This window comes from Myotis yumanensis, unplaced genomic scaffold (assembly GCF_028538775.1).
Source record: "Myotis yumanensis isolate MYYU_CA2020_CCGP unplaced genomic scaffold, mMyoYum1.0.hap1 SCAF_1, whole genome shotgun sequence".
In the NCBI taxonomy this organism is placed as follows: domain Eukaryota; kingdom Metazoa; phylum Chordata; class Mammalia; order Chiroptera; family Vespertilionidae; genus Myotis; species Myotis yumanensis.
The window spans coordinates 216,743,068-216,770,087 of NW_027223752.1; the positions used below are offsets into that span (position 1 = coordinate 216,743,068).

General features: G+C 42.3%; 1 protein-coding gene across 4 annotated transcripts in view; it reads right to left on the reverse strand.

Moving 5' to 3' along the window:
- Positions 1-200: 200 nt before the first annotated feature.
- Positions 201-27,020, reverse strand: part of KLF3 (KLF transcription factor 3) — a 33,955-nt gene continuing 7,135 nt past the window's right edge. The window contains exons 1-6 of one of the 4 annotated variants that reach the window (XM_070397993.1): positions 24,901-25,099; positions 18,619-18,715; positions 10,082-10,568; positions 9,278-9,428; positions 4,041-4,201; positions 201-2,270 (exon numbers count right to left, since the gene is read on the reverse strand). In XM_070397993.1, coding sequence (XP_070254094.1) covers positions 2,089-2,270; positions 4,041-4,201; positions 9,278-9,428; positions 10,082-10,568; positions 18,619-18,675 — 1,038 coding nt within the window. In that variant the 5' untranslated portion in view covers positions 18,676-18,715; positions 24,901-25,099 and the 3' untranslated portion in view covers positions 201-2,088. Of the gene's footprint in view, positions 2,271-4,040; positions 4,202-9,277; positions 9,429-10,081; positions 10,569-18,618; positions 18,716-24,336; positions 24,585-24,900; positions 25,100-27,020 lie in introns of those variants that run through there. The other 3 variants (XM_070397983.1, XM_070397966.1, XM_070397975.1) reach the window with 3 other exon arrangements.

Consider the following 27,020-nt stretch of genomic DNA (forward strand, 5'->3'; position numbering starts at 1 on the left):
CTCCATCAAAACAAAAAAAGTCCCTTGCATTCAAACTTAATTCTTCGGTGTGTTGTGGAAGAACCATTTCAAGAAATAAACACTTTGGCATGAATGTGACTAAGTATTTACAATACAGACAATACCTACTTTCCCAAGAGCTATTTTTTTTAATCCCTCGATTCATATCTTAGTTGCAACCAAACACACAACAACAAAGAAAAGGCCCAATTAGGATGTTTTAATATTCTAAATGAATTTTGCAGTGCTTAAAAAAAAGTAAAAACCAAGTGCCAGATAACAAATTATTTTGCATTTCTGTACATTTCCTTTCAGTTGGTTCAGAGAGCTGTTGAGTGGGATCTCTAGGTGTGCAGTCCTTACAACTACTTTCATTGACATAGCGCCCAAGTAAGCTCCCCACACAATTCGCAGGCCTCCAGAATCACTTCTTCACTGATGCTTTGAAAACAGTGTATTCCTCCCAGTTAAAGTTGTATTGGATCCTGAGTTGTGGCTCGGACGAATCTTCAGGATTCCATTCTTCTCTTCTCCATCCTTTATGAAGGGGCATTTGGTCACATGTGCCCACTTTTGACCACCGTTGCCACTTTCTTCAAATTCAGAACCAAGGCATTTCTACACATTATTTTTATTGGCATTTAGACTATGATGCTCAAAAGCCTACTTTTGAGAAATGTCCCCCAAATAATGGTGCTATTTGTCTTGAACATGAACACGAGTCATTTTCAGTTTATTCTTCTGACAGGATACTTGGTAGTGAGAGTGCCAGCTCCGACAGTAAACTTTGGGAATTGTTGAGCTACATCTATGAATCCCTGAACTGTGATTTTTCTATTTTTTAGGAATCTGTCTCCCCCCCCAGTAAAGGTCTGTGTGCTTCACAACTATTTACAAATAGCGTCACTCAGGTCTTAATGAATCTACTTAGCAGATGCTTATCTGTGATATGTGTCATGAACATCAATGACAGCCAATTTGGCACCTTGTCACTCACACAGACTTTCTGTATGAAAGCTGTATGAGTAATCTGATATGGGATTATAATTACCACTCAACGTTCCCGTTTGCAAAAAGGCTCTCAGTAGGTTTGGTAAAGAAGGCCATTCAGACCCCCATCCAAAAGATTCTTCACCATTTCTGGGCAAATATTTTTGTGGCGTCCCTACTCTCAATGCTTGATGATCTAACATTAAGGACACTGTAGGACTGGAGGTCGGTACATGGGTAACCCCATCAGTATTTGGCTTTGCTGGACGGTTCTGCACAGTTGAATATGCAGAGACCGAAGTTCTAGGAACGCACTGCACAGCTAACCAAATGATGAAATCTCACTGAAAACCCCTGGCTGGCTTCCTCCTCTGCCCCCTTGCTCAATGCCCCTTTGCTCCAACTCCATGCGATGCAAATACAGCCTTCATCCCTTGAACTGACAGATCACCTCCCTACGTCAACAACTCTAGCTTATCTTGCACTGGTGGCAAAGTCCTCCTTATTAGCTGCAGGCACGAAGGAGGGTAAAGGACTTAATGTCGATGAAGTGATAAATCCAACTTGACAAGCAAGGATAACGGAAGAGCTGACTGAACTCGCCCGGAATCTTGCTGCCCTTCTAGCTGACCTGTGAAGGGGTCCACCCGTCTTTTCTCGGTGCAGCACAAAATGCGATCACAGGGCTCAGAGGTATGACTGTCTCTGGCAAGGACTAGCAGGCTGGATACTGTATTTCTAACACATTTACTTTGACATTCTTTTGAGGAATACATGGACAAACCGACAACTGGTTCTGTCTGTTTACATGTTCCCTTGTTCTCATTACATTAAACTTATCTGTAAGAAGGGTTTGCTTAGCATCCCCGGAAAAAAAAAAAGTGTTCACATTCTTTAGGTCTGACCCGTGGTAAGGAGGGAGGATTAGAGAATATTTACTACTGACCATATGGAAGTTTGACTGATATAAATTCAGAGATTCAGACCAGCTGAATCAAAATTAAAATGTACATGTAAAAAATGAGTTAGACAACGGGAGGGAGGACAGAGAGAGCTGGGCGAGTGGGGAGCCGCGTGCCGAGGCGGAGACGGAGACATTCAAACTAGCATGTGGCGTTTCCTATGTAGGGCAAGGTGGTCAGAACGGGAGAAGCTGCGGTCACAGTCCGGACACTGGAAAGGTTTGATTCCAGTATGTTTTCGGAAATGTCTTGTTAGTTCATCAGACCGAGCAAACTTCCATGTGCATCCTTCCCATGTACATTTGTAAGGTTTTTCTCCTGCAAAAAGAAAGTGAAAAGAGCTTATTATTTTTTTTTTCTGATAGAAAAAGACTGTTAATTAGTAAAGGCAGTAAATTTCAAATGTCTGAGCTAAAGCTCTTGACATATATTATTTCCAAGGTATGTTTATCCATTTGTCCCTCAATGACAGTATCTTATAAACCACTACAGGACAAGCAAAAAAACATTAATTCTCTTTTTAAAAAAAAATCTGAAGTCTCTATCAACTGAAATATCTGTTGGGGATTTCAACATCTTAGCTTTTGTTTAATGGATAATAACTATGCCTAAGTATAATGCTTTAATCCGGAAGTACTAACACTATAGTGATGCCTCCCCACCCTGTTACAGCCAGGTGTCTCCCACCCCTCCTGTGCGGTAATGGTCATTTGCAGGTGAGGACAGAAGACCCTTGTGAGAACACCCTAGGGAGAACCACGAGGAAGACCCTCACAAATGAAAAGGCTGTTAATGGCTATCTTCCATGTTTAAATTAGTAAAAATAGGGAATGGCACCATTAACTAATTTCCATCCCTTGCTCTCTAGAAACCTTATAGACTACCATTCCTTGGCATTTCAATGAGATATTCAGAATTTATATTCTCTGCTTTGCAGCACAGAATATAAATGCTAAGAGGTATTTTGCCCACATCTGAATTGTTATAAAAACATTCAATTTGGTCTTTTTAATCTCAGGCTGGAATCTGGTAGCATCCACCTCAGGGTTGTCCCATTAATCTCCTGGAGATGCTTTTACGAATCTATTTGACATAGGTTTGGTGATTGGGTGTTCCTCTAAATGCAAGCTGTAGGTAGGTTGATTTTCCCTGGCTTCCTCTCCCAGAATTCAATGAAAAACTTACTTCTACTGTGCTAGACACTTTCCTGCCCTTTTTTCTTCCAAATCCCAGAGTCTTCTGTTTAAATATTCCTCATAAGAATGACTCATAAGAATAAAAAAAATAATCTACACCCTGAGTTAAGAACAATTTACACAGAGGCAAATCCCTATCACACTAGAATTTCATACTGAAGAGTCTGAGGTTGGGTCAGACGTGACCTATAGTAAACATTAATCACCAGTACTTACTACAATTAATCGGATTATTTACAACATTTTTACACAATTTCCTTAAGATACTTTGCTACAAAATGTTGAAGAGCCCATGGAACAATTTCACGTTTTCTTCACCTATACAACAATTTTCATAAGATCTGGCTGCACACTCTGTATTTAAGACTGAGCACGATGGAAAATATTCCAGAACAAATATGGCAGGCAATCACATAGAAGTTCCCTCAGTTTTAGAAGCGAGGATTTACCAAAATTCAGCTTCTATAAATTCAACTGCTGCATTTATTTGTTCTGCGTAAAGAGCTGATTTTCACTATTGTGAGCTTGGTGTACATTTGCCATAGAAGAGCCCATAGGAAGACCACATCCTGGTGAAATCGGCCCACGGTTAAGAGCACTCTCCCCTCTGTTCCACTGGAGGATCCATCCCTTTCTCTCTCCTTCATTGCAGAGTGCAGAAAGACAAGTGATTGGCCTTCCTACAGCGATGACCTTGAATCTATTCTACTTATTACAAAAGTAAATCATAACAAAATACTTCATCTATCATGACAGAGACATCTGTAAATGACTATGGTAACTTTGAGATGCCTGAAAAAAAATCATTTTAATAACCTCTGAAAGTCAGAACGTTTGACTTAACCTTGCAGTCTAATTCTTAGGAAGAAAGCGAGTCTTATATTTCTGATACCTGTATGTGTTCTTCTGTGTGCTTTCAAGTGAGAGCTTTTAGTGTACACTTTGTTGCATCCGTCATAATCACATCTGTGTATCCTTCGCTTCCTTTGGGTGTCTGGAGATTCCACAGGTAAAGGTCTCTTCCCCGGCTGTACTATGACTGAAGGGTGATTCCTGTGAAAGGCAACGTTAAATACAAAATGTTGAGTGGCAGGCTCTTCCTTTTCTTTAGTCTATCAAAAGCATTAACAACACCGGGCAAAAACAAACAAAACCCAACAAAATAAACAAAAAGAAATTAGCTGATCAACCCAAGAAGCACTGCTATATTCATTCAACAAACATTGAGTGAGCACCTACCATAAGCCAGGCACTGTGCTTGGCACCGGGACACAAAGATGAATAAAAACAGGGTTCCTGCCCTCGAGGAGCTCACACTCTAGGGGGAGACAGACATGTAGATAAGTAATGACAGTAAGAAGAGTTAGGTGCTATGCTGCAGGGAGGTAGGTGCAAAGTGCTAGAAGTCTCTTTGCCTCAATAAAAATTTGCCTGTTTATAGAATGTTGTGGCCCTAGGCAATGCCGGACACACTACTATTCACAGGCCATCCTTACTTTCATTTATTGTTCTTTAGGGAAAGGTCAGACTCCTAAGTCTCAGGCAACCACACTGTAGGAGGTCAGCCCTCTCAGGGACCCCTGACATTCTCCCTACCTCCCTGATTGCTCTCGCCCAGACTCATATCCTGCATTTGCATAAATCAAATCATGTTAAACATCATTACTGTGGACTTCTTTTTCAGAAAGGTAGTTGGAGAGAAAAGGCAGATGGGGAAGAGCTGGGAAAGGTCTGTAGTTTCCCCAGACTTCTGCTGATTAATGTTAAGTAATTAAAATTCCTAATCCATTCATTCATTTTAACCCATTCGTTTGCTTTCCTAAAGACCAACTACCTGAAACATTACAAAGTTATGTAGTTGGCCTCCAACTATAACAAAAGACTTTTCTTTTAAATTTGAACCTAATTCTGGGCCAGTGGGGCTCAGTGGTTGGGCGTCGACCTATGAACCAGGAGGTCATGGTTCAATTCCTGGTCAGGGCACATGCCCAAGTTGTGATCTTGAGCCCCAGTGTGGCATGCAGAAGGCAGCCAATCAATGATTCGCTCTCATCATTGATGTTTCTACCTCTCTCTCCCTCTCCCTTCCTCTCTGAAATCAATTAAAAAAATATGTATTTTTAAAAATTTGAACCTAAAGTTCTTAAGATGTTCCACATAACATATGAATGTTTTATACAAGTGTGCAAAGGGAGAAAAAAGATTGGTGAGAAGGAAAAAAGGAATTTAATGAGATTAAAAAAAGATAGTAAAATTTAATTATATAAATCAAAAGGGAATCCCTGAAATGAAACTTGATTTTTTATCTTGGTTAAAATTTAAATACATGTCTTTTATCGGTAACTTTTTCAGGCATGCTAGGAAGCAACTAGAAGAAAATCAAAGCCGTATTTAAATGATCTCACATTTTCTCACTTTTATTATTAGCAAAGAAAACTGTCACTTTACCTTCCTACCCTGATGCTTAGAGGGGCGATACAGAAAAACAAATGGCCAAGTTTAAATACATGGAAAAGTGAACATGAACTAGTGGGGGGGGGGGGGGGGGGGGGGAGACAAGACTTAAATTTTATAAATACACAAACAGAGAAAATAGAGAAGTGAGAAGTTTATGAACAGATAGAGTTTTTTTTTAATCAATTTAAAATTCTTCAATAAAAAGGAAAAGGTTATCAGTTTATTTTTAACTTTCAACTTTAATTCCACTGATTAAAAATGTTTCATCTTCACTAAGAGACCTTCAGGAAATAAAATTCTGAGGGAAAAAAAATGATTAAATGTATCTCATATGCTCTGGGATACTGAAAGAGTATTAGATGATTTTAGAAGTCTCTCCCAATTGTTAGATTTTATGGGTTGCGAATCAGCCTAATAGTTTCCGTGCAGTAGTTAAGGAATGCGTTTTCCAGTTGCTTATTGTGAAAGCAAGATGTGTGCTCTAGCTGAAATCCCAGCTGACCGTCCCAGCTGCGGAGCTGACAGCCCCCGGGGACCCTGGGGGCAAGGTGTTGATATCCGCTCTGTGGAATGGGGAGGATGATATGATCTCGGAAGGTGGTTGTGAGTAATGTACACAGAGCATTTAAGAACAATGTGTGGCCCGGCTGGAGTGGCTCAGTGGTTAAATGTTGTCCTGTACACGGAAAGGTTGCCCGTTTGATTCCAGGCCAGAGCCCATACCTGGGTTTTGGGTTCAGTCCCTGGTTGAGGCACATACAGAAGGCAACCAATTAATGTTTCTCTCTTCCTCTTCTCCCTTTCCCTCTCTCTAAAGTAAAAAAATATATATATATTTTTTTTTAAAAAAAAGAGAACAATATCTGTTCCAGATGTAAATCTACTCAGTGGTAGCTGTTCATAATTCAAGGTTCTGAAATCTATTTGTAAATGTAGCCCCTACATTGTTTAATTTCATGAAGCGTGTTGTTTTGTTCTTTTAATGTCTCCACACTGGATCAGGAAATCTCTATACCAGCTAACATCTACCTCAAAAGGCACCACCATTCTGAGGGTGGTTAGCAGCCCCATCTCTAAAGAGCCAGATGTTAGTATAGGCTGAGGCTAGAGATCAGGATCTTGGGATCTCACCCTTCTTGGCCTCCTCACTACTCATTTTAAAAGAGGCCGTTTGGGAACATTACAACCAAGAAGTTAGAACAGCTATTAAATATCGGAGACCTGGTCATTGTTTTGAGCTAAGCCGACCTCTCAAGTTTGCTACCAATCATATATACAACTAAATGGAACAACCTGATCCTTAAGCTGTTTGATTTTTTCTTCTTAAGCTGTTTGTTATACATTTTCACACATGCAAATATACAGCAGAAGCAATTTTATATACACTTGAGTGCCTTTACAAATAATTCTAGAGCAAGTAGCTCCATGATCAAGCAAATGGATTTCAAAGCTGTGTTTTGAAGTCTGCCTCTAAAGAAAGGTTTTCTTGAGGCAAATATTGGGGCTGCCTCATCACAATGCTACTAAGCGCTTGGTTTCAAATGATTCCTTCCTAGCCAGCTGGTTTCCTATGGGGGCTGCTACTGGGCACACTCCAAGACATTACTTAATCACATCTGTGAGAAAATCACTTGAAGAGTACATGTCCCAGTTGTGGCTAATCTATTGAGTTTTTTTGAGAAGCAAAATGCATTCTTAGGTCAGCATTAGACTAAGCATCTTGCTCATTAATCATTAAAAGCCATCCAGCTTGAGATCATCCAAAGAACATTACTTAAAATAAGAAAGAAGAGAAAAAGTATTTTATCTTCAGCAGCATTCAGGGCACAGCATATTATTGCTTTCAAATATCCTTCTTCCATAATGCTTCACACTGTAATTCATAATAACCTGGGCTTTGGAATAAGCCCTTTCAGTCAATGGATCACTCCCTATGTGGGCAATTGGCTTTAGAGCAACATCTGTGTAGGAACAATTACAAGTGCAAGTCATATTGCCAGTTACCTTGCCAGAGGCACCCGTCATCATAAATAAAAGCAGCAGTGCAGCCTACATGATGTGCCCATTTTGGATAGTTTGTTTTCTCCTTTCACTCGAGTGCATGAGCAGATGCAATCAGCTAGATATGGGTTAAAAATGGCAGGAAGAGGCCTCATCTGGGTGCAGGAGATCAAGCCCAGGCCCCTCTTGCTGTGAACAGTGTGATTACAGGGGAGTTATCTAATGTCTGGCTCCTGAGTTCTCCATTTCCTGCCTCCCATATGCTTGTCACGGGAGAATAAAAGTTGGAAAAGTTTCCTTTGGGGGTGAAGGGGATGCAATTTTGAAAAGCAGTAATGTACAAGTCCATCAGACACTCTACTACCAATGTGGCTGGGAAAGAAAATTCATTCTCCACCTATCGGCAAGTATATGACAACAACAAAAATTGACTGTGATTTGGTTCAGTGGGCAATTAATACGTGAGCTACTATAAGGGCATCTACTTGGGTTGAATGTGGATACAATTATAATATTTGGAATTCCAGTAAAATCAGAGAATTCATATTCTGTTGCAGAATTATTTAACTGTTTAAGGGAGAGGGGTGGAGAGGATCAAGTAGCCAGGTGGGCAGAACATGTGTTTAAGTTAGAGAAAAGTGACTTGGGAGGCAATTGTTGCCTCAGTACTAGGAAGCTGGCCACTAAATCCAATGTGAAAAGCACCAGAACACAAGACAATTATAGCAAGAAAAATAATTATGGCCAATAATGAAAATAAAGAGGAAAGAGGCAACAAGATTAAATGATTAGCCCAAGGTCATACATATGGTAGGGAGCGGAGCTGGGATCCAAGATGTCAGACCCAAAGACCAGTTTCTGAACTACTTCAAACACAGCTTCCAGTGTCATCACTGGTAAACTTCAAGGTTACCTACAGTGGCAATCCCATCAGTGATGTTATTTAACCTGTGTGTGGCACTGTCATATTACAGCAAGTTAGACGTAAAACAAACCACCGTTCAGGTGTTTGGTTGCTGACCAACACAGCCTGAACTTTCCCCTCCACGGCAGTCCCAAAGCAGACGGAACATTCTAGGCAGGGGCAGGCAGGATTTAAACGACTAGAGAATAAGCTGTGTCATGGCTGGGCTTCTCTGAGCTACATGGTCAATTTCTGTTGCCACCACTTGTTTACAGGACTTGTGTTGGAGTGTCTTTCTTGGGCTTGTGGTTGGCCTGAAGATTTTAATGCAAGACATTCCTCATCCTGGAGACAGGAGACTCTATTGGAAGTGACAAGTAGGAGTACGACATGGGTCCATATGGAGTTTTCATGATCCAACCTTGAATATTTAGAACACCAAATTCAATCCACGGTGGGATTAAGATTCTGGAAAAACTACGTGTGCAGTCTGGAAGAGTGAACAAATAAGATAAAAACAATATATGTGGTAAGGTGGCAAAATCATGGGTGACCAACTCAGTGGTAACTGGAAGTCATTGTCATAATGCTGTCCGTGTAACAGAGCATTGTTTTTGGAGCGATCCCCTCATCTTGCCCTGTGGCTGCCACATGCTACAGGGCGTTCCTGGCAATCCACACACCATACATTGGAAGCCTGGGCTTCCATTCCAGGTCCCGAGATGCATGCTGCTACGCAAATGCTGGGTAGACCTCAATATACTTACTCTTGCAACAATGCTTGCGGGGGGGACACTGAGTTCATTAAAGGGGGTGACATTTCTTCAGGATAATAATCTGTCCTCTGTGGTTCGATCCCAGGTTCTATTTTAATTTTTTTCTGTAATATAGGCTTCTCATAGGATTCAATTACAGGTACTAAAAAAATAAAAACAGAAAAGTCACTGTGTGTACAATTTACCAACTTCAGCTTTTAAAAAAGCTTATTGCACAGGTCCCATCTATAACACCGATGTGTGACTATTTATCTGCCTTTGGCAAATTAGAGCAGCAATGAATCTGAGGGGGTTCTTGTTTCTCTGGCCCATTATTTTGCCAGTAAGCAGTGTACCTAGGAAACTGGACTTTTAAGACACCAGCCCCCAAATGATTCTTCCTTATGACTTTTTATTATCTCCTTTTAACCCCAGTCTTCTGCCCATGACCACTCGATAAACAAGGTGCTTTTAATAGCCCTGAGTAATCACCATGGTCTAAAGGTATTTATTAAATGCCTCTTTGCACCTAGAACCGTATTGGCATTCCATGAAGCAAAATGTAAAGTTAAGATTCCTGCCAGCCCAAAGTTGACAACTCTATAGTGAAAGTAATCATTTCATAGCTTTAAACAGACAGCCTGATTCTTGGGAGCTCTTCCAGTATCAACACTTTAAGGCAAAAAACACACACACAAAAGGAAATGCCTCAGGCAGATGCTAAGTGGGATATTTCCTTTGAAGAGCTTGGCTCTGCTACCTTCACCCTCCCCAGCCTGTCTGTCTGGTGAAGACACTGGAGATTCTGAAATTTACCTTGCATGCTACTGTTTGAGTTTTCCATCTCCTCGGACAAGGACACCATGAGCGGCTGCTGGAGGTGACTGGTGTACATGAAGGGGACGGGCTGCACCACGACGGGCTGTATGACCGGCAGGATCCCCGGGCTCCGAATTCCGTGCCTGGACAGGGCAGCGGCCATCACCGGCGGCATGGACAGCGGCATGCTGAAGGGCTGCACTCCCGGGGGCGGGGGTGAGTACTTTTTCATGGGCGGGCTGGACGATGGCATGCTCAACCCGGGCGAGGCTCTCCGGTGCGAGGACTGGAACTTCAGTGAGGAAGGAGAATTCCCAGCCGAGGGCGGTGAGCTCCGCTTGTTCACGGTCAGGTCCACCGGCTCCATCTGCATCCCGTGCGACAGGACTTCTGGGGTCTGGAAGAACTTGTCGGATAATGGTGTGGAGTAGATGACTCCATACTTGCTGGGCTTTATGGACTCCATGTAATTAGATGGGTATGACTATTGGAAAGGGAAACACAACACGGAAACCGCCAAGTAAGTACATTTGCTTCAAACACAAATTAAGATGCAAAATTCTTACCAACAACAGGTTATGAAACAGAAGGCTTGTGGGCTTTAATCAATAGGAGTCGGCGTTGGGGTTCACCAAGAACCAGCCAAGCCAAGTAACCTCGTTGCTTTTCTGATGCAGCTTCTTAACTGGCAGGAAATGCCCTCTCTGGCTTTGGTATGTACCCTGTCGGCAGGGCACTGAACATTTCCCATGATACGCTTTTTATAACATGAAGAAATAGAGCTGCATGTGGGCTGGAGCCGCTGACAAATCCATGCCTGGGACATCCAACAGCCCTGCTTTGCCCGGGACTATCTTGGTTTTAGTATTAAAGTCCTACTGCCTAGGAAATGCCTCAGTCTCAGGCAGACCAGGATGGCCGGTCACCCTACACGCCTAACACGGAAGGCCACCCACACTAGGGTAACTATGTCCTTGGCCCCAACTTGTTCAATGGTCTACGCACAGTCTGAATGAAGGTGTAGAAGATGACCCGATTTATACATTTGTGGATGACACAGAACTGTAAGAAACAGCTAATATAATATGACTCAAATCAGGTCACCTGATGCTCGAAATGAGGGAGGCCCAGTGTTCTCTACATCTTGCTCCCCACTCTCAAAAGCTAAGCTAAGAAGATATTGGAAGAGAGACAAAATGGTTTGTTTCCTCCCAAATCTAAGATCTGTTCTACAATTGACCTACTTTACCTTCAAATACCCCTCTCTCTTCTAATATCAGGATGACCTAACTCATCTACCAGCTTTAAATATAAAAAAAATCACAATTGCATATTCTGGTTCATGTTCTTGGCCATGGAGTTCACTAAAATTGCTCCATTCCTTAACTATAATTTAAAAATGAGTATTTGCTGTAGAATGCTTTAAAAAATTAAACACCAACCATTTTCTATACATGCAGGCATTTTAGGGAAATTTTTAATAACCACATGTATAGTACTCCTGCAGAAAATTACTCGTATTTGAATCTTTTACAGTGAAAGTGATAAGCAATATCCTGTGCCTCTCTTCCAGCTCTTTTAAAAACATTTTTATTTATTTATTGTGTTTTAGAGAGAGGAAGAGAGGAAGGGAGGGGGGGAGGAGAGAGAGAGAGAGAGTTATTTTTGTTGTTCACTTACTTATGCATTCATTGGTTAAGTCTTGTATGTGCCCTGACTAGGGATTGAACCCACAACCTTGGTGTATCAGTCTTCCAGCTCTTAAATCCTATGTGTTTATGATTCTGAGGCAATACTAGCTCCTGATGCAGCTGAGAAAACCCACCAATGGGGACTTGTACTTAAATGACTGAATGCACTGTTAATTTCTGGGCCTCCCCAGACACTTCAGTGGCCACTACTGTGAGTTACAAGTCATTATGGGGCAGCAGTGGTTTTGACGGGGCTTATGACAGAGATCCCACCCTTTCCTCTCTGGGTCTTGCTGGACGGCTCTCTACCTGGCTATGCATCAGAATCACTTGTGCTGTTTTGAAATGCAGACGCCTGGCCTCTACTGCAGGCTGACCGAGCATGGAGTATTAGGGGAAAGGTCCTAGGCAGTATTTTCAGTTCATTGGATTTTGATCTTTTAAAGTTTCTCATCTTTAAGATTAAGTACTCTGTTCTTTCATCCTTTCTTTATCCATATCATCATAATCTGTATGGTCTAGAACCATGGCCGGCAAACTACGGCTCTCGAGCCACATGCGGCTCGTTGGCCCCTTGAGTGTGGCTCTTCCTAAGCCTTAGGAGTACCCTAATTAAGTTAATAACAATGTACCCTACCTATATAGTTTAAGTTTAAAAAATGTGGCTCTCAAAAGAAATTTCAATTGTTGTACTGTTGATATTTGGCTCTGTTGACTAATGAGTTTGCCGACCACTGGTCTAGAACAGTGATGCCTGCGGCCTGGCACATGGTGAACATACAGTGCTTTAAAATAGGTGTTTATTTAAATGCATACGAAAAAACTTTTTTTTTTTTACAGTAGTGATATAATGTTCCCTGTTAAAAAATTATGTTAACAAAAGCAATTCTATAAAAGAGGGCAAGAAATATTACTAACTAAATATTAGCAGTACAGGTGCCATCAGGATATGGCAAAGCTCCTCCTAGAAGGTTGTAAGGCTAAAATCAAAATTGGATTCAACGAGGTAGCCTATGTCTGAGCTTAAACACCCTGCAGCCCTATGGCTCCCTTCTCTTTTCTCATACAAGGAGTGCACTAAATGGGCTTTGATCCTCCTAACCAGGGCTTCACAAATTCATTGGGGATCTTGTTAAACTGTAGATTCTCAATGACTGGGAGGTGGCAGGAGGTGCACAGACCGCCTTTTGAATGGCATGGCTCTCAGTAACAGATACAGAATAAAAATACTAATTTTTAGTATTAAAATCTGGTATATCACTTAAAAAACAATTTAAAGAGGGGAGGGAAGAATATGCATTAATAGATCTGCTTAAAAGCAAAGACATGAAGGAAATAAAATCAGGAAATCCAAAATATATAAATTGTTGTTTTTAAAAACAGCTTTGAGTTATGTCTAGAGAATCAAATGAAGAAAAGACTATTTCTAACTTTCTTCAGACCCAGGCACCCCACCAGGTGTGAGGGCTCCAAACACACAGCAATATTAACATTAAATATATTTAAATTGAAATATTGAAAGAGACACAAGATTCACTAACAAAAAAAAGTATTACAAACTGTGTGCAATGAGGGTTTAAGGAAGTAATTAAAACACGGAGGGCGGGGGGGGGGGGGGGGTGGGTTGGGATGTCCCCTGGTTCTAAAGTTTAATCTGCTTTACATATAATTCTCTAAAGTGCAAAAGCTCTGATACTAGAAACAAAGTCAGGAGATGGGAGGCAGCATTAATTGACTCTACTCACCAAAATGTAGCTTCTCCCTTGTCAGCCCTATTCTTCCAAGAGCTCCCTATGACCTAGATTTTAACGCCAAGTTATTGGCAGCTCAATAGGAAGTAAAACGAGGACACGCTTTTATTGCTGTCGTTGCTGGATTTTTCTATCTGTGGGGGAGTTTAAGGAAAGTAGGAATTGAGGACCCGGGAGATTGGCAAAGTTAATAATATTCCCAGGTTTCTCACGCCATGAAGGAAAAGAGACAGCCATACAGAAAGCCAAGTATTCTAAACACGATGCAGTTTTGCTGCGCGTCTGCTCTCCAGCGAATGACCCCTGTGCCCTACGCTGACTGCTGTGTGGTGTTTGCGAGGCCACAGGGCTAAAAGTAAGGAGACACCTTTGGGCACACAGCGGAGCACACAAGTAACTCTTTCCAGTCCGGCCGCCTCACGAAAGGGTGAAGACATGTGGCTCCTCAGACTGTCTCACTAGCACATTTCCTAGCAATGTTGATCAGAGCCTTCGGATTACTGGGGTGGAGCACACAAGCTACTGCCATCAGCTGGCAACAACCTGGTGCCCCACCGTGGAAGGACTGATGCGGGGTTTGCTCCGGGTGTGCACACCCTGGTAAACAGTTGCTTCCTTTCTACTCCAGACCATTCCTGTCTTCTAACTAAGCAACGCAAATAGGCGTGGCCGCCCGGGCCCCTAACCCGAATCAGAGGCAAGTGTAGAAAAGCGCCTGTGGCCACTGAAGGACATCCAATGCCACCCTCCCCTCCCCCTTCCACACGCTCAGCCAAGGAGGCTCCGTGTGCTGGAGCCCAGCAGCCCGAAGACAGGGCTCACGCAAGGGATTCTCCCCGTCCTTCCATGGAGGGTGGTGCTGGGTTTACTTTTCAAAAAGGTTTGGTTTGGGACACTTTTCCAAAGCTATCACTTTATACTCAAGTGAGAATTTCAATAGTTCCTTATTTTATTGGGAATACTTTTGGTGAGGTTTCCATTACAAGGGAGTTAAAGTGGATAAAGTCTCTATTTCACTATTCATGCATATGAAAAAGAAGTGAACATCCGTGACAGGGCGATGGCAAGTCAAAGGAATCTTCATACGAAGGGTGGGGCTCCCAGGGCAGAAAGGCGTGGTGCGTGTATAAACACACACTCTGGAAACTGCAAATGTCATGCCTCTCTATGCAAACACAAGCAGAAAGCTCCCTTTCTACCAGGCGCGGGAGAGCCGTGAAAAGTTCCTGCTGGAACAGAGCAGAGGAACTGTTAAGTGCTTCTCAGTCTGTCAGGAGTCTGTTAGATAAAAATTTTCATTTAAAAAAAAAAAAAAAGGAAAAGAAATGTACTTTCTTCAAAAGTAACCTTCCTGTAGGAACAGAATAAGAAAGAATACTTTTAAAAAATTTGTTTTCTTTCTCATCTCCTGAGTTAAATTCTTTATCTTTCTTTGGAAATGAATGGGTAAAAACAATTCCTTCACATGCACATTTTACATTCATTCACATGATGTCTACGGTTTGTAAATTATAATCTCCAATTTTACAAATAATAATAATAATTTTTAAAAAAGGCTCAGGCAGCTGCTGGCAGTTTTGCCAACTTTGCATTGAGAGTAAGTAGCAGAGACCCAGGCACAGACCTGAGCAGGCAGGGTCTCCTCTCCTGATTATTGCACCTTCTAATAAGACAGTATCAAGCCCTAACCAGTTTGGCTCAGTGGATAGAGCATCGGCCTGCGGACTGAAGGGTCCCAGGTTCGATTCCAGTCAAGGGGATGTACCTTGGTTGCAGGCACATCCCCAGTAGGGGGTGTGCAGAAGGCAGCTGATCGATGTTTCTCTCTCATTGATGTTTCTAACTCTCTATCCCTCTCCCTTCCTCTCTGTAAGAAATCAATAAAATATGTTAAAAAACAAAAAGACAACTATCAAGCCTGACTATTTGCCTCAAAGCACAGGATGGTAGGAATTATATGTGGGTGAGAGATGACATTTCCTCACTTTCTCTAAATTATAGCAAAATACCAAATAGGCCGATTGCTTCTGCTAAGCTATTTTAAGAAAAAGGGGGGCGGGGAGGGAAGATAAATCACCATAAGATATTTTTATTCTATGTGGAATTAAAACAAAATTCCTCTTACAAATTATTCTATACTGCCTTAATGTTTAAAACATAGACTTGAATAACCAAAGACTTCAACCTTCAGATCAAAGATGGAACTAAGAAGGAAAAAAAAAAAGGAATAAAAAAATAAGAAATTAGGTTTCATACACTCCACCTACAAAGGCAGGAGAGATGAAATTTGAAGATTTAAGAGTAAAAACAGCCTGGATGGCGTGGCTCAGTGGTTGAACCTCGACCTATAAACAGGAGATCACGATTTGATTCCCTGTCAGGGCACGTGCCTGGGTTGAAGGTTGCAGGTTTGATCCCCAGTGGGGGCGCATGCAGGAGGCAGCTGACCAATGATTCTCTCTCATTGTTGATGTTTCTCTTTCTCCCTCTCCCTTCCTCTCTGAAATCAATAAAAATATATATTTTTTAAAAGAATGAAAACAAAAGCTTATTTAATTTTGTTAAGAAAATAATCACAGCACCCTAGTCTCCAAATTTTTCAGTTAACTGATATTTCACTGAATTAAAAAGGAACTTCACTGTAAGGACAGACACTAACTGTTGGTGAAACAAACTAATTTCTGTGAGAGTTAGCTGAAGTTGCAAACTCGAGCATGAAGGAGAAAATGACCATTATTTGAAAAAACACTTCTATATATTCTAGGTTCATTTATTAATCTTCAAGTGCATTTTACTTCCTGTTTTCAGTTAAGTGCGTTTTCTTGCATTTAATTACATCATAACTAACTTAGCAATGTGCAGCTTCATTCTTAGCTTGAAATTAGGCTCTGGAGCCCTCCTATTTCCATGCTTGCTTAAAAGCACTGGAAGTACACTGAATAGTAAAATACGTCATTGATGGTTCTGCATCATTTAGAAAATTAATCATACTCTCCGGTACTAAAAACCTATTCATATTTCAAAAATATAATTAATGGGAGAAATTTTACACCTTAATTTTCCTCCAATGTGACGATGCCATAGTTGGGGGAAGGGTTGAGGAATGCGATGACAGCACTGAATAACATCAGAAGTCTGTTCGCTGTTTTGATTAATAAAATTCTTATTGCCCAGTTTTCATATTCAGACACTCAGTTATCCAGTTTATTATGCTGGAATGTAAATGTTATTTCCTCAAAGCCACTCTGACTTAACTTTTCATTGCACCCAGTGATAAACACTTCACTGGCTTCGTAACAGCCATGGCAATTCAGTTCCAAGGGCCTCTGACTGACCCCCGTGTGTTGTATAAACATTTTTGGCAGGAACCTCCACAGCCAATGCATAAGGATGATCTAATTTTGCAAGCGTGTCATTACCAACCTTCTCATATGCAACTCAGGCCAAGTTTTCCCCCTTGTGAATATTTTTCAAGCCCATGAAAGAAAAGAGCAAGACAGAGTGAGAGAATTGCCTTGTTACTTCATATTTGCTAAACCAGATCCCCTCAAGTCTAAGCCACTCCCTGCTTTGCAGTGGGACACACCTTTCTGTTGTCACCTAGGTCCCATAAACACTTGGACTAATTACTAGTCTCCCGGTGGCCCAAAAGCAGCATCTAGAAGGTTCCAGCTCACAGAGGGGCCAGCTTAGCACTAGGTGCTGAAAAAGACAAGGAACACAATTCCCACCCACCCAGACTCTTCCAAGTGAAATAAAATTCCTCCTCCCCGCGAAGTTCCTTCTTTCACTAGCTTCTCTCCAGGCATCTTACACAGTCACAGCTCCATATCGCTGTTGTCATAGTTTTTCAAGCAAGCCATTTTATTCTTAATGCACTTATTTTTACATGTAAAAGGGCTGAGTAGTTATTTTATTTTCATCTTTTAAATCAGCTCTATGGAACCCACCCTAAACACTATGAGACCCAATGAATATCTTTTTCTTTCACTATTAAAAAAAGGAAAACCTCCAACATGTTTGAGAAATGCTTCTATATAATGAGGGTGGTGATCTTGAGTAAAAAACAAAACAAAAACACGTCTAAGTCACCTGTATCATATTCTTGATGCTGATTTCTTATAGGTACATTCAGATATTGTTTCCTCACCATGGTAAACACTGCCCATAGGTTTTGAAAAATAATGTCCCTGAGTAGGGGGCTGGGCTGAGCAGCTGGCCCTGGAGGGAGGCCACAACTTGACCACCACCTGTGATGCCTCTTAGGCCTGCGTCTCGGCTCTGTGCAGCCTGGAGCTACAGTCCTTGGACAAGACAGCCTTACAGAAAAAGCTGAACATCGACCATCGATGCCATGGCCACGCTAGAGAACGTCATCGAGATCCAGAGCAAACACTGGAGTTGTGTGCAGAGGTTTGCCACTGGTCTGGGTCGTTCCCTACGGGAGGCCCAGGCAGGTGAGAGGGAGGAGGCCAGGCTGGGAGCGCCATGGCCATGCCATCGAGGGGGCCTAGCAGGCGCAGGCTGCTGCAGCAGGGAGCACAGCCCCAGGCCAGCAGAGGAGCCTGGGGAGCAGGATGCCCCGTGACTCCCCGACCCCCATCCCTCTGGGGCTTCATCATTGTGCTTTTGTTCATTCTTTTCTATTAAAAACAAAGTCACATTCAAAAAATTAAAAAAATATAATTAATTTAAAAATGTCCCTGGGTGCACATTAATGTAAAAAAAAAAAAAAAAATCAGTCTAGCCAAACTTTTTTTTTTTTTAATGCTTTGACCAACAATCCCGAGAGCTCCAACTAAAAACTCTGGAAACTGAGGAGTTTTTGTAAACCTACTTCTGTGGCCCAAGTTCTGTGCTGACCGTAGGCTGAGGGATGTGGGTCATAGGCCTGAAGGAAGCATAGATGCCGTTTATTGAAGGATGCACAGTGGCTAGTAGGGTATGAACCTCACTGACTACCGGGGCCTTTGAAAAATTTACCTACCAAATGCCTGTTTAGTAACGAGTAACTTTAAGAAATAACGTAACACGTGACAACAGCATTACCACTTGGAGTAAATAAGAAAATGTTCGATTTTGGAAAACTTACCACCGAGACAGGGTCCATGGCCTCTTGCTTGACAGGAACTGGGTCAAACATGAGCATTCTTTTAGTTCAAGCTGTCTAGGGTGCTCTGGTGTTCGGCCTGGAAGACAAAACAAAGTGTCCATCTAAATCCCAAGGTTACTTTAAATAAAAACTAGTAAAAATAAAACATAATATTCCTCGCCCCCCTTCTCTGCTCCCTCTTCTCTCCCGCCCCCCCAATGGCGGGAATTTGTTTCCTTTACCTATGAAAGATGCCATTTTGTATAATTAAAACCAGACTCCATGGTCATAACCAGATGAGAGCCAATTGGCATTCCTAACTCAAATACATAAATCCGGACATTTCTGGAACAATAGTAAAGCCCTTTCCAAGCAGTAAATCTTAAGACTGTAGTACAAACTCAACAGAAATTCACATTATATATGAGTGTCAAACACTTTTCCTTACAGAAAAATCAGGGGGGAAAAAAGACAAGCAAAAAGAAAACCTAGAACCTACCATCATTAATATCTTTGTTTTTATCCTTACAAATTTTTTTTTTGAATATATTTTATTGATTTTTTACAGAGAGGAAGGGAGAGAGATAGAGAGTTAGAAACATCGATGAGAGAGAAACATCGACCAGCTGCCTCCTGCACACCCGCCACTAGGGATGTGCCCGCAACCAAGGTACATGCCCTTGACCGGAATCGAACCTGGGACCTTCCAGTCTGCAGGCCGACGCTCTATCCATTGAGCCAAACCGGTTTCGGCTCCTTACAAATTTTTTACATGGGATTATAGTATGCACAGAATTTAGTATCCATGATTTCACTTGACAATTTATGAGGAGAATGTTTCTTTTCGATAAGCATGGTTCCATACCATCAAATTCAGTATGCCACATCAGTTTATGTAAATTATCCCTTTTTCCTGGGCACTTAGGTTGCACATCCTTAATTTTTAAAGTAAGTTTTAGTCTTGGGTGATAAGCATGGACATTTTCCAAAGCATATGATATACCATCCAGCAAAGATACTGTATTATTTCCATCAATAAAACAGAACCCGTTTCCCAATCCCAACATTTCTACCAGCATCGTGTATTATCACTTAAAACAAAACAAAATTCTGCCAACTTGCTAGTATCAAAATGGCAGATTATTTTTACTCTAAATGGATTTAATTACTGAATTAAAATTTATCATTTGCATTTCTTCTTTTAAGAAATGCCTATTCAGGTCTTGAGTTCTCAGGTACCCCTCTCCCCCGACTGTTATTATTTTCTAAGCACTTTTTATATGTGAAGAATATTAGCTTGTATTCACTCCCATTCTTTTGCAAATTTCTCATTAGAAAATCAGACACTCTTTAGTGAGATGCAGCTTGTCCTTGTTCAGTCCTTCTCTTCCCTGCTTCTAATATTCTGCTCGTTATCCATGTATTTTCTTCTTTGTTCTATACTAGTCCACTTGTAGCACTAGTCCACATAAAGCCAACTGCTCCCTCACAGGACAGAACATTCAGTCTGCTCAGTCCCCAGCCGCACTTCACAGGTGAGGGAATCACCGCCTCGCTACTACTCAGATCTTCAGCAATCTCTTCAGGCACTTACTATCCAAGTTTGGTTTACATGTTAGAGGTGAAGTCTTTTTTTTTTTTTAAATATATTTTACTGATTTTTTTACAGAGAGGAAGGGAGAGGGATAGAGAGTTAGAAACATCGATGAGAGAGAAACATCGACCAGCTGCCTCCTGCACACCCCCCACCGGGGATGTGCCCGCAACCAAGGTACATGCCCTTGACTGGAATCGAACCTGGGACCCTTGAGTCCGCAGGCCGACGCTCTATCCACTGAGCCAAACCGGTCAGGGCAGAGGTGAAGTCTTTATAGATCACTTGGTTTGGGTGGAAAAGTGAACAAGTTCTAGACTGAGTTCTACCTGAAAGAGCTGAGCAGTCCCTGGTTCGTGATGACTTCCTATGTCTTAGCATGAAAACTCCCCATCCCCATCCCACCTCCTGACAGTAATCTGTGGTTTGCTGGGTCCATGCCCTATGGGTTATACTAAGATAGCTCCACATACAATGACAAAAGTAATACCGTGTTGTTCTTGCGTTTCATTGCTTCCTGGAAGAAAGTCTCTACTGGGTCTCGGGACAACCCGTGAATATCATTTTTAACTCAACCTAAGGCCCTGACTTCAAAATCCTGTTTTCCGACATCATAGGATGTACTGTAATCTGTGAACACAATCTGATACCAGGGTGCTCAGATCAATGGTGCTACCACCCTCACGTCTTCCGGCAAGAACACACCCCAACCACCAGTGAAAAATGGATGATTTCATGATGAGGATGAAAACCCCTTTTGTGCTTTGAGATCTATTATTAACCAGTTCCCAGCATAGCAGCTGTACAGATAGATGTTTCTAAAACTTGCTGTCCAGTGCCCTATACTGGACCTTAAACAAAAGATGTGCTTATAGCAATGAGGTCAGATAATTCAGCAGCTCTGACCCATGGCTGGCCACCTCTCCCCCAAGCCTTTTAAATAGAATTAATCCTTATAGATCCACCCACTCCTCTGACAGTATCTTGATGCAAATCCTTCTAAATAAAAGCCCCCAGATTCTCAGGTGTCTAAGAAAAAGAGCCCAGGTCAGGAGACTCATGAATTGCATCTAGCCCTCCCATGGGGCAACTCCTTTCATATGTAAAAGGACATCTCTTTAATCTACTTCCTATAATCTGTACCCACAATGTTTTAGGAAAAGAAAATTAGAATTAAGACAAAACAAAGCAAGCTCTAAATAGTTTATATCAATAGATATGCACTCAAATATTTTATATATATATCCTGTACAAAGAACATTAAATTTGTTGGTTCCAACTTCTGGAACACCATCAGGCATTTGCCTCTTTGCTAACATGACGTTTCAAAGTAATATAGTTGCATATCACCACCCTATTCAGTCCTCTGTGCTTTATTAGAGGTCACCCCCCGCCCCCCCTCACACCCCCCCCTTAAAAAACACCCTCAGATTAAAGTCGCTGTAAGAGCTCACAGCTGCCTATGTCCTCCATGAGATCTCATTAAGGGCCGGGTCACTTTACAACTGCACCACGGGAAGAGCTTCCTAGCCTCTCCTCACCTCACCTGCACCCTCTCCTCCCAGTGAGAGCGGCACAGTGGACGTGAGATGATGGGCTCTGGAGTTCATTTTGGTTCAAATGCTTAACGCCACCATTTAGCCCATAAAGCCTTAAATCAATTTTCCTAATGACCACTGAACCCATTTAGAAATGAATTACACGTTAACCTGCTCGTTCTTGTATCATTTTGAGACATTACTTAAGTTACTTTCATTCTTTGATTTTTATGTTTTATCTAAATTTAAGGAAATTAGTGCGCTGCAAGACTTGCAATCCTAAGAGAGAAAAGTCTAATAGAAAGCATCTGTTTAACCAAACCTGATTTACTTTCATTTTAAAAAGAGCTGTAAATGCATGTTTCCATTTGTTCAGACTGTGCCTTAGAGAAACTGAGTAGTGACGGAGGGAATATTAGTATTTCTCATTATAGAAGTATTTCAGCTAATAAATGAAGAAGGAATGGGAGGATTAGAATACCTCATTTCGAAACTCCTAACTAAATAATGCATCACTGGATAACAACAACAACAAAAAAGTCTGTGCAAAGTTCAAATATCACTAGGAACAGAATCAAATCTAACAGCACATTGTTCCCTACGTGGTAGCTTCTAAAATGACCGGTTATGCTTTTAGTGCTAGTCGCAGGATAGGGAACAAGATAAAGGGCATGCAAAGAAAATGATGTGCCCTAACCTGTCAACAAGGGCCTCCTGGGAGTGGGGGTGGGAATGTGACAGCTTCATATACACCTGTGTGCCAACTTCAAAGTGAATTCTACAATCAAAACTTCCAATAAAAAAATGAGAGGGGAGGCTAAGCTAGAAAGGAACCGGATTTAGGAAGAGAATCGAACATACGAACACAAATCAGGATTGGGTTTATTTGCGAAAAGCCTGTATACCTGTGCCCACTGTGCGTACCTCTGGGTAGACAGACCACTTTGCCACCACTACAGACTATCTTTGGGTCAGAGAAGAGTGACTGCAATGTCTCTCACGCGCCTTCCATAGAACTGAGAAGCAGCCGGAACACGGGAAGAACTGAAGTCTCTTAACTTAGTGGCTTTAGTTCCCCACCAGCAGCTCAGTACTCTGGGGATGTTACCATCATTTTTAAAGAATGCTAAAAACCACAAATTCTGCAGAAAATCTGTTACACAACACTGGCAGCAATTTTAAGTCCAACCAGTAGGTGGCGTCCTCCAACAGGTATTACAGACTAAGACACTGGCAGCAAATTGAGTTTGCCAGCAGTCAGGGTCTTTAAACCTAGTGGGTTTTAAGCAGGCTCTGGAATTCTGTTAACCATTTTATGTGGGTATCACAGACATGAGGAGGCCCCAAATGTGGTTCTGTTTTTTTCTTACAACTATTTTCCAATCATAAACACATTTACATCTTGGTTGTATGTTGCCTAGCAGAAATATATTCTAAACTAAGCAATCCCAAGATAACAAAACTGCTGTAAAAGAGAAACAAAAGGGCAAAACTGGTTTCAAAAAACTTTTTAAGTTATTGAGGTGCTTAAAAGGAAAAATATAGAAACATCATCATTGCCAAAATAATTTTCCATAACTGGAGCAAATGTCATCTTTCCCAACTATGTTATTTTGCTGGGAAGGGCCAAGACAGCTGGGTTTTCCTCTGAAAGGAAGAAACACATTTCTCTTCGTACTCTCTCCACTTTTACTTCTAACTTTTCAGATGTTGAAATAAGGGTCAGATTTCTACCAAAATGGAAAACTGTATGATTATGTATTAAAAAGCTTCAGTGGATCATTTACATGACGTTTCAGAAGTAATATAGCTGTGTGTCATCACCCTATTCAGTCTTCTGTGCTTTATGAGGGCACAATGTGCTACAGAGCTTAGAAATACACACAGCCCTTAACATACCGAGGTTACAATTTACCAAATCTCCTTTCAAAGTTGCTTGTCTAGAAGATAGAGCATGTTTATTACAAAAACAACTTTATAAATGACTGCCCCAGAGAGAGAGAGAGAGAGAAAGAGAGAGAGAGAGAGACCTCAAAGGGTCCCTGCATTATCCTTCCCAATCCAGCCTGACCTGACCTAAGGCTCCAAATTCTCTCCCTCCCTCAAAGCAAACCTATTTCCTAGCTGACCTCAGCCAGGTGTAAGAAAAACAGCAGAATCAAATCAACACATCTTCTGTAAGTGCCCCCTACCGCCCTCCACACCCCCAGCTTTTAACTCTTTCAAGCATTTGGATGTTAAAGGAGGAAGCATGTTTCTCCCCACACTTTTTTACTCCCCAAAGGAACTTCAGGGGGAAAAAGAAAACCTAACAAACCAATCTCCGTGGTGTGTGTGTGTGTGTGTGTGTGTAATTCTTGGCCAGGAAGAGGACCAGAACAGGCAGGCAACATCCCTGTAGCTAAACTTCCTTTCCAAAGAAACTTTTCTTTCTTCACTTCTGTACCCAAACTCTTTAAGCTCCCAAGGAGCTGAATACTTAATGGCAGCTGCTCTGGCCAGACACACGCGGGGCCAGGCAACAGATGTAAGCAGGCGTTTGGAAGTTGGAGGCTCCTTCCAGAACCGCCGAAGGCTGGCACCTACCTGGAAATGCGTCCTGTTTTCATAGCACTTGATGATTGCCACCTACCTCAGTCTTCTCTTAGTTGGTTCGAAAGGGAAAAGAAAAAAAAAAAATCCACGGAGTATTTCTAAATCTTTGCCCCTCATAAATTAGTTACTTTGCATCGAAATGCTTTGTAGATGGGAAAGAAGTTAATTATTTAGTTTCAGATTAAATATAATGATCCAGTGAGCAAACAATCCGCCCTCTCTCCTCTCTCGGCTAACAAGCCACCCAATTTTACTTTCCTGCCTCCACCCATCTGCTCCACCCTATGGACAGTTGCCAAGGCGAGTCCAACTTGTCCAAACAGGACACGGCTTCAGATAAGATTCTGCCCACACCCTGTACTTCGGAAAGACGGAGTGAAGCAATTGATTTTGCATGTAAATAAGGACAGGTGCAAAGGTAACAACCAGGCACAATCCCTACACTTTAGCAGGAGGAGGTCCGGCTATGCAGGGGTGGGGGTGGGGAAACCCAACCCAGACCCGGTAGGTAAACTCTCAAGTTCACAGCCACCTGTGGTTAGTAGCATTACATACCTTTCTTAAAGGAAATTTTAGCAAACCCTAGTCATTTTCCCTACTAGGGTTACGCGCTTGTTTTCCTTCTTTAGGCTGACAATTTCCTATTTTAGTTTTTAAGGGCAAGCAACCCAAGATCCATTGAAAAATTCCCATGATGCATAATCCTGCTGTGCACGTATCTTTGTATCTTATAAGGCTGCCCAAGCCCTCGCAGTCCTCTTCTGTGGAGTGTTATATAATCAAATCCAGAAGGGCTGTGTGAGGCCAGGCTGCCTCGCTCTGCTGGTGCCCTATCACTGGAGACCCACCCCACTCCACCCTAAGGGGCCTCCACCCATGGGGCCCCACCCTGGAGGGAGTGGGAGGCTGGGAGGGACCAATTGGCTCCAGCCAGCAGCTAGTTCCTGGAAACTCTGGCCTCAGCAGTGATGGCTGGAACCTTAAAAATAACCAGAAAGAATCGTCAGGGTGGTGGCAATTCCCTGAGCTCCTGCGAATTCTCCATTAAAAGTTTATCTCATGGCACCCCGGAACCTTTGGATATGAACCATGAGCTAATACTGCCCTCTCCCTTCAAAGTAAACAAAAAGGGAAGAGAAAAGCACTGGAACCACGGCTATGTAAGAGAATTAATTCAACATGTCCCCAAACCAAGTCCTCCTCCTCACTCCTGCCTTGAAAAGGCTGCCAGGCTGCCCCCCACCTCCCACTTGCTCTTTTTTCTGGTCATTCAGCATGGAAACCTCTTTCCATTTCTGCAGTTACCATCCGAGGCCAGGCCCTCAGTGCCTCAGGACCCTGTTACTGGAGTTTTTTCCTCCACTGGCCTCCCCACCTCCAACCCATCCCAATCCCCTTGCCTCCTACATTTCTCAAAGCCCTCTTCTCATCTAGTCGTTCCTAAGCTCACAGACCTTCCTCCCTCCAACGGGATCCCCAGGGCTTGAGGAGTGGGTTCAAGAACCCATGCTCAGCACCCCTCTACCAACCAGCTGCCCCCCTGTTCCAACAAGCACCCTTCATGCTGGCTGCCCCGTCCCCCACCCCCAATGCCTTTGTTCATTTTTGGCCCTGATGCTGGGCAACCCGCGAGGAATGCCCCGTCCCCTTCCGGCTTATCTAAATCCTCCTAATTCTTCAAAGACCAGCTCAAGGCCCTCCCCACTCTGTGCAGCCCCTGATTGCACCCTGGTACCTCTGAGGCCGCCTTCTTACCTAGCTAGACTGGGCCTTTTAACTTGCCAAAGGTAGGTCTCAGACCAGCACCTGAGCATGCAGTATACTCCCTTGGAGGCCTCCCTCCCCATAGGAGATCAGGCTTGTCCACTAAAGGACATTTTTTTGGTCAGGCACAAGGAGCCAATATAAGAGAACTTAGTCCATGGCAAGAGTTCCACAGTCATTTGCTCTTCCCTTTGCATGCACTTGGACTCTCCCTTAAATAATTAATGGGCATGAGGCAGACCAGACCTAACCCTAAAGGAAACTAAACTTCTCTTTAAAAAAAATAAATAAAATAAAACGCTTTTGCTCCTAACCTTAATCTTGCCTGTTCGGGGTCCTCCAGAAACCTTACCAGTTTCATCCTCAAAGAATATTTTGTTACCCACACAGAGAGATCTTCTAAACATGTCTAGTGTCAAGGTTTCTACTGTTTGAGAGCCTAAAATAGAAGAGAGAGAGAGAGAGAAGAGGCAATTGCATGAGGAGGGAGGGAGGGTGTATGTGTAACAAAAAAACACTAGGTTTTTTTTTGAAAAGCATACTTCCCTTGACCAAGGAAAAGCAGGGGTTTCCTGTTGATCCTTACCACCTTTATGACTGCCAATCTGCAGGTGGTTCTTTACAAGGACTGTGTCATTCAAAGCCCACAAGGTCGGTACGACCTTCCCATTTTACTGATGAGAACACTAGAACAGAGAGGCAAAGTAATCTGTCCAAGATCACACGGCAGCTAAGTTGTAGAGCTGGCATTTGAACCCAAAGTAGCCTGACTTCAAGGCTACTTCCTTCCCCACTCTCCTTCCTCGGGCAGAGGACAACATCACACCACAAACAGCAATAGTGGGACAGCAATTTCTGTGAACAGATCTGTCCATGGGGCATAGGGCATTGGGGGACAGCGTCTTTACAGT